The sequence below is a fragment of the Columba livia genome, chromosome 10, assembly GCF_036013475.1.
Source record: "Columba livia isolate bColLiv1 breed racing homer chromosome 10, bColLiv1.pat.W.v2, whole genome shotgun sequence".
Classification (NCBI taxonomy): Eukaryota; Metazoa; Chordata; class Aves; order Columbiformes; family Columbidae; genus Columba; species Columba livia.
The window spans coordinates 16301223-16317825 of record NC_088611.1 but is presented as its reverse complement, the minus strand read 5'-3'; the positions used below and the strand labels follow the sequence as shown (position 1 = coordinate 16317825).

Genomic DNA, 16603 nt, shown 5'->3' with positions numbered 1-16603 from the left:
TACTCAGTTTATCTGTGCTGTGTATTAAATTATTGTTCAGAAAATTAGCTCTGGACAGTAGTTAGGTATTAGGATCTTTTGAGGGACTAACAAAGTAAGGGTTTCATTTCCACATTTAATCATTATGCAGGTTATCACTGCAGGAGTTTATTTGTTGGGAAATGCCTTGGGACCCATTCTAGACAAAACTTCTCCAGAAGTAGCCACGCTATCTTGTCCCCAGATCACACAGCTCATGCTGACACTTCAAAGCAATAATGCATCTGCAAACAAGGACAAACAATGTCATCCTGTCCAAAAGGAGATATATATACACACACACATATATATACACACACATATATGTATGTGTGTATATATATGAAATGAAATGAAGTACACAAGCAGAAAAATCCTGATGGTCCTTTCTCAGTTAAGACCATATTAACAATCTCAATCCCACCTGAAACCCTCAGCCCGGCCTTTCTTATTGCCCAGTGTATGCCAAAGCCTGGAGCTGACCGAGAAATACTGCTGTGCATAGGATCTTTGCTAGAATTATCACCCTATTTATAGCATCTGTGCTGTTCCAGTGGTATCACTAGGATCTATTTGCAGCTCCAGGGTTTCTACTTAGGCATCAAACTTAGGATCAGTAGCTAAACTCTTCTGGCTGCAAAAAGCCAGAGGATGAGACATGTCCCAGGTGCTAACTTGACAAATACTGGCCCTTATTTTATCTTTTACAAGCAAAATAAGTACATCATCACTGTAGACTTTGTTTCTATGGATTCTCCTAGAGGTACCATCACAGTTACTAACTAAACAGTCTAAACCACAGAGATTTTTTTCTGAATGAAACATAAAATGACACATATACAGAAGGCAGGAGTGGACAAGAAGGGAAGAAAGTCATCCTTGTCCCTCACTACCTCCTGACATGGGGCACTTGGGGGATGGGCTCATCTGTCCGATTTCAGGAGTGTTTGGGAGCTCTCACAAGCACTGTCCTGACTGGCACACAGACAGAAAGTGATGTCTTGGCTGATGCAGGTGTCAGGCTGCTCAGACCAAGCTGCTGTCAGCTGTTTCAAGCAACACATTGGTGACCTTCTGGCAAACCTTCAGGCTGATACTACTCAGCCCTTCCAAAACAAGCAAAACCACCTGGGCTCCTCACCTGGCTGCTACACCAAGACCTTACCCCTTCCTGACATAAAGTCACTGCAGAAATCGATAGATGTGAAGTGCTTTACATCCTGATCTTTGGATGCAGTCTCTGAGTGCTACCAAAATGCAGACACAGGGATGATAAAGTCTTCTCCCAGAAGAGACCTTTCCAGGAAGCAGCCTCAGATCTTGGGCTGTAAATCATGTGTGCCCAAAGGTCGAGCACTGGAAAAAACAATGTTAAAGAAGCCTACTGGGCACTGAGCTAACCTACCTTCGTGCAGCTGACGGAGTAATACATCTTTATATCTAATGTCATGCTAAGGTGTGTTTCTTTTTTATATATTTCTAGAGATACAAGAAAGGAGGAAAGTAAACAGTTTTCAAACATGTTTAACAATTTAACATGAAGAAGCCTGTGGGAAAGCTTTTTGTTATATTCTCTAATGCTTTACATATACCAGACATTCAAAACATGAAATAGAGGTCAACGACCAAGATTATGGTTATCAGTGATTTTTCTGAACTCCCCTTGCCCATACTCTGAGGCTGGAGTTCATTATAATGGAGCACACACAGACTTACTCAGCTCAACAACAAAACCTGATGCAGGGACGGCATTAATTACACCAGGATGAAAATGCTCATTTCATTTTCAGAAATGGGTATTTGTGAACTTCCAGGAACAATGTAAATGAGACAGCTCTGCTCGTGTGCTGAGCCCTTCTCAAGTGGGTGCTGGGAGGGCAGACAGCTTGCTCTGCTTTGGGAGCAGTACTGGTGAGGCACTGAATTGGCAGGGGATGCGGCAGCAGGGACATGTCCATGACATGTGGTAGAGGCAGTTGCTCACACCAGCACCAGCTGGGTCACAAAGCAATAATAAAAAAAGTAGGGCATCCCAAAGCCTTCAGGAAAGCAGGTATTTTTTGCAGCTCTCGTGGGTAATGGCAATGGATAACAGGTTTTTTGGTTTGTGTCTTTGGGATTTGAAAAACCCAAAGGCAATAGAAGAATTCAGGGTTTTCTTTAGGCTCTCTAAAACAACCCACAGGCTGGGTCACACAGCTGGAGACCCACAGGGTGCAGCTCCCCATACAACTCTTGTTTCAGTGGAAGAATGTTATAAACCACAGCCAGTTTGGGGATGCTGAGTTGGGGACAGTTACAAACTGGTTTGTGACTTACTGCAGTAGGACCACAAACCTCCACTGCGGTCAGCTGAGTTCTTCTAAGAAATATAAACCAGGCGCAGACACCATCTCAAGAGATGTCATTATTGAAAGATAGAAAATCATTTAGTAAGAAGCAAAATAAGGTGCTGAATAAAGACACCAAAGAGAAGAAAGTGTGTGCTGCCTGCTCTGCAGCATCCAGCGAGTGCATCACAGCTGTGGAAAAACATAGATTTAGGGGACTCTGCTACCATGTACATGCACCCATGTCACCTGCCGTGGGCTTCTGCTATTGTAATAAGGAGAGATCTAATAGTCAGTGGAGTTAGGCCTTAATTTGCTTCATCCCAACTTAGAGGCAGGAAGTAGATGAAATGAAGCCTGCCCAAAAATTGACCCTGTCTTTCCACTGCTAAAGAGGGGTGCTGAAGGTGGCTGCTGCAGGTATATGAAAAAGATCTGAAATGAAAACCTCAAAGAATAAATATAGATGCAGAGAACTTTCTGTGTTTCTGCTCCTGTGAAAATGTCTTGGGGTAGGAAATACAATTCAGGTGCTAAGAAAAGTACCTTTCCGCTCTGCCTGTATAAACAGATTGAGAAGGGTTTGTATCCAGGACAGGGCTTGATTCCTGAGAACTGCTGAGCCTCCTCTGGGGTTCCTCCCACTGTTAAAGTCTGATATGTTTACTCACCTTCAGAACAGGATAACCAAAGTCATCAGACATGGATTGACAATATGGCCTATTTTTGTTCACTTTTTTCCCCTCTCATTCCTTTCTGCTGACAGAACAGCCTTTCAGTCCCATCCCCTCGGAAGAAGCCGAGTTGGAGTGGGAGTGACAGAACAAACAGATTTGATTCCTCCTAGACTTTATAACAACAGTAAAACCTGCTTCCATCGATGTAACTGCTGTGCAGGTAACAAGTCAGCATCCCTGCACCACGGGCTGGCAGTGGTGGCTGTACCTGCCTTCCCCTGGAGCCATAACACAGAGTGAGGCCACGTCTCTGTGCAGAGCACTGACATCTGTTCTGATGGGATAACCCAGGGGCTCTCTGAGTGAATCCATAGTTCCCCATGACATCCTAATTCCTGCTGAGCATAAAATACTCCTTCTGCCCCAAAAAAAGCATAATCAGCAATTATTTTGCTTATGAAATGGGTGCTCATTTACCCCAAAACATCACTGCAGAAAGCACTATGGTGTTATCTAAAAGGTGAGCAGAGACAGCACGTCCCGAAGAACTGGGCTCCTCCTGGCAGCAGCTAAGGATTTCTTCTAATCTCCAGCATTTTATAGACTGCCCATCTTTTGCTCCTAAGGCTCTGAGACACGATGTAGGTGTCACGCATGTAGACACCATCTTGCTTAACATCATGCAGCCAGTAGTACCAGACAGCTGATAAAAGGCGCTGTCGCAACTCCCACATCCTCAAACTGGCTACGGCAACACTATGACTGCCGGCTGAGGGAGAAATATGTCTAGGAGAGTGTCACATCTGCGTCTGAGTGCGCAAGGTGCAGAAGAAACAGAGTAAAGCTGACAGAGATTGCAGCAAAGCAAAGCCTGTGAAGGTCTGCTCTTGATCTGCTGGTGGTTCACTAGCAGCCCCTGCAGACCCCGTTCCTGTGCCAGCACTGTGTCACTCAGCTGCCAGGTCACTGCAGCCAAGAGGAGCTGCTGAGGCCGACAGCACAGCTTTAGGAACCAAAAAAAAGGATGATCTTTGCTATAAAGAATATGCAGAGCTTGATTTCTGTTCCCTGAGCATAGCTGATACACACCGGGAAAGTGTTAAGGGGAAGTTGTAAGAAGGGATGGGCGGTGGATTTAGTCACATAATAGCTATTTATGGCCACGAGATGGCATTCCTGCCCCAGACATGTCCCTCTGCCACACCTGTACCCAGCCCAGCCTCACCTCCTGTGCCCAGGACCACACACTCCTCCCAGCCTGCTGCACCCCAGCCTGTGCTTCACTGCAGAAATCCTGTGGCTGCCTTGGATGAGAATTTACAGCAACGCTATTCACCACAGTTTCCAAGGTATTAACAGGGAAAATAAGTAGCACGATTACTTAGCGTGATATAAATTACAACTGCTTTTCAAATGCCCTGTGCTCTCAATACTATGATACTACAATTAGAGGAGAAAAGCTCAGCAGGAGGAAATGGGAATGTAAACCCAGCAACCTTTTACTGGGTGGTCTGAGTTGAAAGAATAATTGCTTTTAGAAGGGCTGCCTACTGTATGTGCTTCAGCAGTAGACCTGCTTTGGATACAGCACGTTAGAGTTTCATTCATGGAATGGGTCTATGTGCATTTACTATCTGCAGTTACGATCTCTTGTGCCAGGTGACTGCCATGCCACACACACACTAATTGAAGTTTCCTTTGGCCAAAGATGCCCCACTGAACCAGCCACAGAGCTCCTCATTTCACAGATTGATTATTTAATTCAGACGTGGTTAATTGCTTCTATCAAATATTCTCACCCTGCAAGAGAACACAACTACAAAGGACTATAGCTAGTCGAGGTCTGGTTATGATTTAAACTTACTAAGGCCATGCACTGACAGCTTTACAGAAACTTGGTGTCTCACCAGCAGAGACCATGGAAATGGAGACAGAAATCCCCTGCCTGAAAATACAGGTTACTGGTTTTGTGCCAACATAGTCTAGACCCTCCTTTATAAAATTCAGTAGAGGAGAACAGCGAAATATTTCTAAAATGTAAACAGCAGAAAATGGCACAAGGTACTCTTTCAAAATCAGCTGAAGAGGTGTGAGACCATCTCCTGCTGTTGTGACTACTTACATTTTTGCTGTCCTATATTCTTCTAAGCCAGGATCCAGGACAGGAAGCCAGACACTTGGGATTGGGTTTGTTTTGCATAACTTCTGATGGCTACAAGTCACCCTGGCATCCCCTGAATCAGTGGAGATGAGTGGGCACTTCTAGCAGATGATGACCACCCAGCCATATCAGTCACGAGCATTTTCTCTGCTGTGAAACAGAAGCATTCCCCTAGTTTCATGGAGAGGAAACCAAAGTAAGGACTGAGGTAGCCACTGGCCCAGGAACACACAGCCACCAAGAAGAGCCAGAGCAAATACCCTGACATCACATCTTTTGTTTCCATGGGACATCTGTCCCTAGATATGTATTTTGTGTCTCTGTCCTTATGATGATGCAGGGCTCAGCAACCCTGGCTTGCAGGACTTCATCCTTCCTTCAGCAATCATCAGGAGCTGATGAGCCCTCTCCCCACCTGCTGATGGATCCTGCAGCTACACTAGCTGTGCAGCTGCTGGGATCCCCCTTCTCACCTCCTCTAAGGCATGGAGGGGGAGCTGCTGCAGATGCTCTTGGCTTTATTTGCCTACAAGGTGTGGCAAAGGTGTGAAGAAACAGTGAGCTGGGCAATACACTCCTGTGTGCTGTGTCCTGCCTTTCATGGACTTTTCAATCTGCAACACCTTGGAGTTGCTCTGGAAGGGGTTAAGAAAAATGCTGCCATGTCCCTCTGCTCTCCAGCCACATTTGCAAGCTCCTCTCTCCATGAACATGCCTTGTCCTCTTTGCCCATGCAGTGACAACAGCCCATAGCTCCCTTTAAGTGCTTTCACATAGTGTTGCTCTTCACTGGGAAACCTGGACAGGCCTTTCAACCTTCATTTCACAGAAAGGACAATTCAAATGTTGAGAAATCACTGTCAAGGTTGGATTTCCCATTAAACCATTCCCTCTTCCAGAGCTCTATCCAGGCAGGAGTAGGCACAGTACCAATTCTTTACATCATGCTTTCTATCTCCCTACACTGCTCTGCAACCAGCAATAGCAGTACCTCTGTTAAATAATAATGTGCACTACTTGTACGCAGCACTTAATATATAAACCAACAACTGGGCACTCTTCATGTCTCATCCCCCGCTTTTCCCTCGTGTGACGTACAGAACATGCTGTGAGGCATGGCTTAATTTCTTTTAAAACACCAACCATGAGCATTAAACAAAAAGACTGACTGTATCCCAGGACTTCTGTTTTGCAGTCCTCCTCTTAATGTAGCACTATTTCAGATCACTGAATCTCAATTTCATTTCAATATCCTTTTGGTCTTTACTATCCCATCTTACGGTTGCATGCATGGGAATGATGAAGCAGACGGGTGTTGATGAAAATTGCCTTGGGCATCATCACACCTTCTGGAATACTTAAATTTGAATGTATGTGCTATCACAGGAATACATAATTCCCAAGTGCATAGAACACTCAAGAAATTAGGCAGCTGGAGAGAAAAGAGAAACATTCATCTGTGAAAGAGAAGGTACAGGAGCTCAACCCTTACTAGACACTAGAGAATCCATGCTATGTTCTCTAAAGGTCAGGGAAAACACAGCCAGAGTTTGCACTAACTTGATACCAGAGAATCCAACTGAAGAGCTAAGTCTATAGAAACAAGCCTTCATTATTCTTCAACACAGTTTCTAGCGTAACATTTACAGTGGAGGAGGGAGGAGGGACTGCACGTGAGACCTCTGGGAGTAGGACCAAGCCTCGGATCACATCTGCAGCCCCAGCAGGCTATTGTAGTGCTGTCCAGGGGGCTGTACCATGGCAGTGCAGCCATTTGAGTGATACTTGGGGTAAGGGAATCCCTAGGGGGCATTGCCTTTTTTTTTTTTTCTGGGGAAAAACTCAGCTGCTTAATACAAAGCACTTTTTTTTGTCCCACCATGGTCCCCAGGGCAGCAGCTGAGCTGTGTAAGAACCACTCCTGCAGAGCAGCTACAAGGAAGCATCAGAACAGGTTCTGAATTCCTAATTAAAAAGGCCACTAAACCACTTGTGTGAAGGCTTCCCATAAGTAGATCACATGCCTTCACCTGGGTAATAACTTTTTAGTGCATTTTTCACTGTGCTTAATGACCTGTCCACAGCCTCCACTTTCAAAAACGGGTACGTCATAGCATAAATCTCAGGAGCCTTATGGAAATACTATCACATGCACAAAAGGGGATTTGAAGAGCAGTTTATACTGAACTAACGGCAGAAGATTTCAAGTGCAAAGCCATGCAGAATCCCATCTGAAAACTGGCTCCCAGACATGCAAAATAGCTGGAAGCAAAGAAATCTTGTGTATGAGATTTGGACGCCACTTTGTACGCTGCAGCCGTAGATAGGAGGACTAAAAGCAACTCCCCTGAAGTTCCTGTCCCTGTCATTGTCACCTCTTAGCCTGGCAGCATCATTGGCTCAGAGCATCCAGGCCATGCTGACAGAGAGCAAAGCTGAAGATTTCTCCTGGAAGACTTTTCCCCAACAGATGCCTTGGGGCAAAACAACCCTCTGCTCAGGGACAAGGGCTGTAACTCAGAAGTGACGGTGTCTGATGTTAGCTGCACCCAGGGCTCAGTCACCTACTTTGACACATTCACAAGGCTCCTGGAGGTTTCCTAAGGAAAAAGAGCTGTAAACATCTGCATGGCCGTGAAATGAAATCATGCAACTGGAAAGGCAAGCCAATCAGTCTGGGTAATTAAGACAGCTTATATTTCATGCTGAAGCCAACTAGAAGAGGGAGGGGAAAAAAAAGCAAAACCAGCTATCTCCTAAAATTTCCTTTTGCTTTGTCTTTTACCCAGCTTCATCAATTTTGCTTACACGGGGCTTAGCTAGGCATGCAAACCTAAATACAAATGACTGCTTAAAACTGTGTAGCCACATGGGTCTTCTGTCTGAGCTTTGCCATGGGGTGAGACCTGGACTGCAGAACCACACATCTGGAAGCCACCTACCAGGCACAGCACCAGTGGCTGTAGTAAGCATTATGCAACGCAAATTATGGGCTAAACACAGCTCCCACTCACATCAGTATAAACCCCTTTAGTTTAGTGGAGTTAAAATTTGTTCTACAGTGTACAGAACATTTATTTGTGATTTAGACACACAAGCTCATCTCAAAAGGACCTTTCTCATTTTACCACAGAGATGTGTTCACAGCATATCTCAAATAGCCGTGGCTGCAAAACACTGACTGCAATAAAACGCTCTTATCACGCTCCTACTCTGTGCAAAGCCACTGAGCATCACTTCAAACTCCAGGGCCTGAGGCAGGGGAATCCTGACTGAAAAGACCAGATTTTCCCCTTCTGCAAAGAGAGAGTGAGGGCATCCCTGCCCACCAGCCTCCCTTCCCTTTGCTGCTCACTGCCCATCTCCCAAAAGGAGACAGTCACCAAAGGCACCGAGGAAGGATGCTGTGGAGTTTCTCTCCCTCCTCAGGGTCAGATGAAGGCTCTGATGGATGCGGCACACCAATTTGAAACTAAGACTCTAGCTGAGCGATAAGCTGGAGGTTTGGTGCAGGGATCTGAACAAGGGCAGCCTGTTGCAGCAGAGATAAGCAGCTGAGCTGTCAGAGCACCTTGAAAGCAAATCAGGGAACAGCATCAGGAGTGAGCACAAAGATAAAACAGAGCATGCCTGTCTCTCAGGACTGTGGCTAAGGGAACGGAGATGGAGAGGTTTTAAAGTTTATCAAGAGTGAATTTCTGGAGAGGGTATGAGGCCCAGATTCTTGGTCACGACAAACAAAAGAAAAAGTGACATGGAGTCAGATGAGACTCATTGAGTGTTGTCTCTCCAGAACTGCCTTACAGCACACGCTCCAGAAAACTGTATGGAAAAAAACCCAGGCAAGAAAGAATGAGCTTTTATCCTTCAAAAAAAATAAACTCCATTCTCACTTCCCACACGCTGAGCTACTGCATGACCATTGCACTAGGACTGAAGTGGCTGCTCTGCAAGGGGGGGATATATAACCTCAAAATAAAGCCACTTCCAGAGTCAGAGGAGCAGCCCACACCTCGATCCCTTCTTGGGTGTGCCAAAACATCCAGACAGGTTGGCTGGATTCTCCCTCAACCAGTTATTTATTGATTTTAACCCTAATGTTTCTGCTGAGCTCAATACAGCTACACCTGATTTTCAGTACTGTAAGCCAGGGGAGAAGGAGACTTATCTGCATGCTGAAATACATCCAGGTGAATACACAGCATTTATTCACAAGGTACATAGAACCTTGCTGTTGTTTGGGTTTCTTTGTTTTCTTCTGTTTGCTCCCATCAAGAAAGATGGTAATATAAAAAGATGAATCACTGGTACAGCCCACAAGCACTGCCACAAGCACAGGTCAACATTTAAATATATCCAGCAGCCTCTTTAGGGCCTGTAGGGCAGGGGTTTCGTGGCTGGACCTTTTGTGCTATTCCCAGACCCCTCGGCAACCTTGTTCTCAGGCCGTACAAACAGCAGCATCACTAACACAGCTCCTGGAAGGGCAGAGTCAGAGAGGTGCAGAGCCACCTCACCTGCCATGCTGTGCAGACAGCAGACATCAGGCCAACATGTAGAGAAGATACAGGATATAAAAGATCTGCAAGAATACAATTCCAGTGTGAAAAGCAGTAAAAATCCCGCTTGCGCTGGGATTTGAGATCTTTTGTAGAGACATCTGCAGTTTAGGGCATAATACAAAGGCTTTTTCTTACACAACTTATTAAAAGCACTACTAATAATACGTGGCAAGCCTGATCTGAAATAACCCTTGCTATTGCAGGTCTGGCTTTCTCTAGAACGTGCTATCCCCTGTACCAGTGCTCAGGCAGATAATCCTCACATGAAGGGACTGGGCTTAAAATGTCAGGAAGTCAACATGGAGCCTGAGAAGAAATATCAGACTAGTATTTACTGATGTCCTGAAAGCCACTCTCCTCATACACGACTCATCTGATCACTTGGTACTCGTGGCCACTAACGCTGTTGCCGCCCTGCCTTCTTCAAGATCTACAAACAGGATTCAAGCTTCAAAGTCACTTAGATGCTTTTAAACATCTTCTTCTCAAAACCTGCTGGCTTTGCAGCAGGAAAGACAAAAGGTGAACCTCAACTAGACCAGTACTTCTGGAAATCCTTCCCTGAGGGGCGTGTAGCCCAGGTTGGCATCCCTGGCACAGCACCAAGCTGAAGAGCAGCCGCTGCCACTGGTGTGCTGTGGGGCCTGGATGTTATAGCCAAGCACTAGCATTTCAAGGACATGTGAGAATACAGTGAACTCTGTGAACCATTTTTTAGGTAAAAAGATGTCATACAAGGTCACGTGGCCTCATGACACTCTCCTTGCACCTCCCCAGGATCCAGGGCAGTTGTAAAAAAGAGAACTCTTCCAGTGAATCTTACTGTTCAAATGTTTGGATTTTTTTTTTCCCCTGGTGTGTTTGAGAAATTTAGTCTTACAGACACTTAACCTACATTTCTATTTTTTGAGCCTCTGGGTTATAAAAGTTTTTGGATGCACATAAGTAACCTGCTTCAGTATTTATACTTCTGTAGTGCTGGGGCTCAAACCCCCAAAGTGTGCCTTTCACCCCGTGGCAGGCAGCATCCCCTGCCAAAGCACACAAAACCAGGGATGCCTGGGGAGCAAGCGAGCTCCCCTAGAGCAGTCCAGGATGCTTTTGCTGATCTAGTTCCTTTATCAATGAGTGTTTTGTTTGTCATAAAAAGCACACAAGCAAACATGGTGTGAATAACCTCGGTGAGAGTGACATTGGCATCTAAAGAGAGTCTCCAGAAGGCTGTTTTGGCTGACCACATATCTGTCTGCAAGTCAGCGCATCTCAGAAATCCACCAAAGTCTTCTCTGAGCTGTTTCTATCACTGCCCTCATCACCAGAGTACCTGAGGGCCCTCAAGTCTTGTATTAAGCGACATGACAAACATGTCACATCTCGTTCATTCTCTTTTTCCTTCTCTCCTGAAGAGGATAATCTAAGTGCAGCAAATTGCTTTCATGGGGCTTTGCTATTCCGTGCCTGGACTGCTGTGGCTGGAATGAGAAGCAAGGTGAAAGAAGCACTTCTAATTTAAAGAGGACAAAAGGACAAGCTTTCTGTCATGGTCTCTTGTTTCTGTGAAAGGTTATTCTAGTGCTTCAGCTTGAGTGGTCTTTGTTTTTGGAAGTAAAACATCCCAGGACCCTCAAGGAATGTAACTGTCAAACCTACTCCCCTCCTAAGGTATTTCCACAGGTATTAGCCCAAGTACTGGAGCAATCTGGAAGACTTAAAGCCTGGCTCATACCTCCACAGAAAGCCAGTGAACAGAGAGGATGAGTGTGATGGACTTGCATAACTCATATCAAGCCACAGCATTCAGTGTTGGCTGCATTTTCCTGAGGGCTGATGGCTTCATGCCCAGACACTGTACATTTCATTATGATAAAAAGACCCACTCAATTAAAGAGCTCACTCCTGTAGCCCTTATTTTCAAAACAACACTTGTATAAACGGTCCTACGGCTGACAGCAAGAAGGCTTGCATAAGGAAGGACAGATCCTTTGAGCAAAAGGGGGATGAACAGGCCAAGCTAAACAAGCACATGTAGCCCAGCAGAAGTGTGTTTTCCAGTATGGGTAGTAGCGATTTCCCCTAAATAGAGCCCAACTTTCTCCACTGAAGCAATAAAAATACCTAAAACAGTTTTAACTGCAGGTTCTTATGGAAATTTTCTTCCAAGCACAGCTCTCCTACTTCCTTCTCTGAAGCAGATTTCAAAGCGTTTTGAAAAGTCAGCCAGGCTGCAGCACTTTTCTTGATTGGGAATATTGTTTTTAAACTGCTTACTACGGTTTCCTGCTCTTCCAGCACAGTGCATGGTGCAAAGCATCAGCAGTTTCTGCACCTCGTCAGGAGGACAACCCGCAGAGGGAAGGCAGCCTTCGCCTCGGCTCTCCTCTCTCATCAGCATGTCTTGACCTGGGTGCCCGCAGTGATTGTGCACTCGCACGTAACACAGTGCAGGTTTTTGGCTTTCTTTCCATGAGATTAGGAAGCTCCTGGTGGAATGCCACTGGAGAACGGTCACTTGGAGTGAAGGGGATGAGGGAACAGAGAGGGAACATCCCCACAGCAGCCCCTCCTGCACTGCTCCCCACCGTCAGAAGGGGCTTCCTATCACGTTGGCAATTCTTCACTGTGAGGATACACACCAAAATTTCATTTAGGTGTGAAATCTCTGCAGTGAACCAGAGGAAAACTGTCTCAAATCCGTACAGAGAGAGTTTCAAGTTAACTAATCCCACAAATAGGAAAAGAAATAAGCCATTCATTATTTTCTCCTTCCAAATTAATGAAGATCAATCACTACTAACTGGCTTATAACAACATCTGCCTAAGACAAAAAACCAAATATGGGGCCAAGGCTGGGGATTTGGGGACCAGGTCAAAGAAGACAGAACAAGACTCTGCCCTTGAACTGAACCAGGGCAGAGTGGCCTCAGATGAAGCTTTAAGCGAGTGACTTGAAGCTCTTCCCAGCTCCTCTCTCCCACCTCTGGCTGTGTCTGCTGGAGCGCGTCCCCATCAGCTGTTTCCCTTTCTCGTAGGACTGCCAAAACCCTAACAGTGAGGACAAGATTATGTTCCTACACCTGATGGCACCAGTTCAGATGGACACTCAGGCAAGTATTTATCTAAGCACATGCTTAACTCCATCCCTATTTAGCAAAGTACTTACGTACAGGCACAAATTTATATCTCTATGGCTACAAGAGACATAAGCCTATCATTAACACTTTTTTTCCTCAGTCAGGGCTTATGTGCCATTCTTAGTTGCAGGACCATGCTCTGCATACATGGGAGGCTACGTTTCTCCTCTGCTTCTTAGAGTCCCCTCTGGTGTCACCATGCAAGAGCCAGAGCTATCTGCAGTGACTCAGCAGCACGGAGATGGGGCAGGGGTGAGCATGGTGGAGAGAGCAAACGGCAAAGCAGGACTTACGTTGGCTTTGAGGCTTCAGCCTGGTCAGTCTGCAGTTTCTCCCCACCTTCAACTTCCATGGTGCAGTATACAATACGGTTGGGGGCCAGCGACTTCAGACCTTGCACCTCCATGATGACAACCTGTGGGGCAAAGGAAGAGGAACATAAGAGGAAGAGGAGCACAAGAGGAGCAGCCTCCTTCAGACCTCACTGAACATGGGGCTCAGATGGCGCTGGGGTCCTCCACGTGCTGCTGGGACGTTCATGGTGGCAGGTGGGCAGGGATGGTGGCACTGCCCAGGCTGAGAGTGGACCACAGCAGCCAGCGAGGTCTGTATGGAGACTGCAAGGTCTCCCTCTAACTGCACATGGGTTTGTTGAAGGCCTTGGGTGCCCAGGGCTGTACAAAGCTCCAGGAGATGAGCCTCATAGACATGGTCCTGCCCCACCTAAATGTGCCTCTATATGTCAAATCCAAAAAAAAAACCCACACAGCTACTCAGCTGGTGCCAAAAGCCTGTTTCAAGATTAATCATAGAATGGTTTGGGTTTGACTTTTAAAGATTGTCTAGTCCAACTTCACTGCCATGGGCAGGCACATCTTTCACTAGATCAGGTTGCTCAGAGCCCCATCCAGCCTGGCCTTAAACACTTCCAGGGTTGTGGCATCCACAGCTTCTCTGAGCAACATGTTCCAGTGTCTTACCGCCCAGATTATAAACATTTTCTTCCTTATATTCAATATAAATCTACCCTCTTTCAGTTTAAAACCATTGCCCCTTGTCCTGTCACTAGTAGCCATGGGAAAAAGTCTTTCTCCATCTTATAAGAAATCTTTGTTATTAAGAAATCCCCTACTAAGTTTCTTGCACGTGATTACCCTTTTTTTTTTTTTTTTTTTTTTAAAGGTGATTAATCCTGTTAGCCATGTAGCTTAAACATTTCTACAAGGAACACTGTAGGAGTTTTTGTTCATGTTCTATTACAGCTAGCTATGAAATATATACACAGGAGTTTAAAATTCCTGTCCTCTGATCTGTCCTAGCACTGAGGTTCCTTTGCCTGGCACACAGAGCTCTGCAGATCCTCTGATGAGCACACATTTTCGGTAAAAGCTCACTTGCAGCAAGAGTTTCATGCACAGAGCAGTGCACAGACCTGCCAGCTCCTGAAGTCAGTGCTTCACTGAGCTTCTGCTTCCCACCACACGGGTTCAGCTGGAGCGAAGTGTTTGAGACATCCCCTTGTAAGGGTGAGTCCCTTTATGCACAGCTATACATGCCGCACAGGCTTTTCCGACAGAGAGGTCTACCGCTTTGTAACAGTTCCCTGCTCCTCCATACCGGAACGCTTAGAAGTCCAGCTTTATTTGATGCTGCTGTTGAAGGCACTGTCTCTGGGTTTGTAGCTGTATTTTAAAGTAAGACTGAACTGAATGTTATAAGGATGGTTTCAGACATCTAATGAGTTAAACTCTGAGACTAGACAACCAGTGTTGTAAAGTTTTGCATTGGCATGACATATATAACAAGAGACTCCTTGGGATGAGAAATAAACAGGAAGCTACACAAAAATAGAATTTTCTGATTTTTCTGCACCCTACATTTTTTGTTCCATCCTGGTAGTTGTTTTGAAGACATAACATAAACCCACTCATTGACAGACAACAACAATTCTGTATGGGTGTGCTGATGACTCCTTGGAGTAAAGGTCTTGCCAAGACCACAGATATGTTTGCACAGAACAATTAAGTGGGCTGAAAACAGCTACTGCAGCAACGCTGCTTCCAGGAGCAAGACAGCCCATGTCAGGGGTGACAATGGGTCCCTGCACACCCTGGGTTGCACAGACAAACTGCTTGACAGAGCGCTGAGTAGAAAGTCAGTGCTCAACACAAGGCAGAGAGCAAGCCCACAAAGCACAATAATTCCACACAAACTGCAAGCCAATCTGTTCGGTGCATTCAAACCCCAGCAATTTTTCATGACTGTCCAAGAAAGAAGGCGAGGCTTGCAGGGCAATATGGTGACACCACTAACTGGCAATAATTAAACACACTGAGGTCTATGGTGTTGCATAATTGTACTGGTTTCAGGGACAACACAGGCTCAGGGTTACTGGGGTTCAGTCAGTAACAAGCCACATGAAGAAGTCAGTTGATGCAGATTTCAGAGTAATTTGATCTACATCAGCAGGAAATGGCAGATGGTTTATCTCACATGGTTTGTTCCAACATGATGGTAAGACACCAGAAAAGACAATGTTTGACCACAGGTAAAGCTCATGGTAACTCAGGAAGGAGCCGTTTCTCATGGAGACCAGAAAGTGATTTCTACTGACTTCTCTACACCTCACTTAAGTTTGAACTAAGCAGAAGTTGGCTGCTGTGATCTTTACTTTTTATTTATCGTGTGCGTGAAGCTTACCTCCAGGGAGAATGACAGCACAACATCTGACTTGGAAAGCTGGTTCTCGTTTTCTTCTCCCATGTCAATTATTGAGGTGTTGTGACTACGCTTCAGCTTTTGCAGCTTGAACTCGGAGCCTCCTTTAGACACAGGCATGCTCTCTAAGTTTGCCATCAGGAGATTGACAGATGACTTCAGCTCCTCGATGTACATGTTCTCCATTTCTTTGGACACAAACTTTGGAAACTTGCGCTCCTTGGATTTGGAAACAAAAACAACAGAATGAATTGCGGTGACAATCAGCAACCACTTGTTGCACAGAGACAGTCCCCCAGAAGCATCTGCAGAGAAGTTTGTGAGCAGGGAACTCCCACAAACCAGATGACAAATTACAGCTTTCCCCTGTGTAATGAAGAAGCATTATTGTTTGCTTCCCATAGAATTACTACTTGGTCCTTATCCAACTTCACTGTTTCTTGCATGCACTTGCATTTCATTCATTTTTTCAATCTGCAAATGACTTTCTTCATATATATGTATTCACAATTAGAAACATTCCAGGCTAGATCTCAACTGAACTTTGTGACTGGCAGCAATTCACTAATGATTCAAAGGATGCTGACAGTTAGGGACCTGTTTTCCAGTCTCCCAAATGTGCTGGTTCTTTTTAAAACACTTGTGAGCAGTTGCTCCATTAGTTTTCTAGGTGTGAGCGGAGCCCAAGGAGGCAAAAGCAGCAATGTGTGGGCAGGAGTTTGTAGTCCCAGTTGGAAGAAGGGGTAAAATACCTTTTCCATACTTGAGAGGGCCTGTGTCTCCCTTCAACAAGACAACCTTTCACTGGGAGACCCTCCAGTGCTGCTTGTTGTAAACAGCCTGTTTAAACATTAAAACTAAAGGTGACAGAGCAAAACACGATGTTCCCAAACATGTGTTCTCAGCTTTGAACTACTGACCATGCTCCAGCTCCACTAGGATCACTGGTCTGAGCCCTACATCTTCTGACAACTCTGCCCATGCCCCAAATCTGCTCAGGGTTTGA

At 45.5% G+C, this 16603-nt stretch overlaps 1 protein-coding gene across 12 annotated transcripts in view; it reads right to left on the bottom strand.

Moving 5' to 3' along the window:
• The window catches only part of CADPS (calcium dependent secretion activator), a 211435-nt gene that overhangs the window by 116449 nt on the left and 78383 nt on the right, over positions 1 to 16603 (bottom strand). For all 12 annotated transcript variants that reach the window (XM_065075553.1, XM_065075561.1, XM_065075555.1 and 9 more), the window contains exons 5-6: positions 15580 to 15816; positions 13173 to 13294 (exon numbers count right to left, since the gene is read on the bottom strand). In XM_065075553.1, coding sequence (XP_064931625.1) covers positions 13173 to 13294; positions 15580 to 15816 — 359 coding nt within the window. The remainder of the gene's footprint in view (positions 1 to 13172; positions 13295 to 15579; positions 15817 to 16603) is intronic.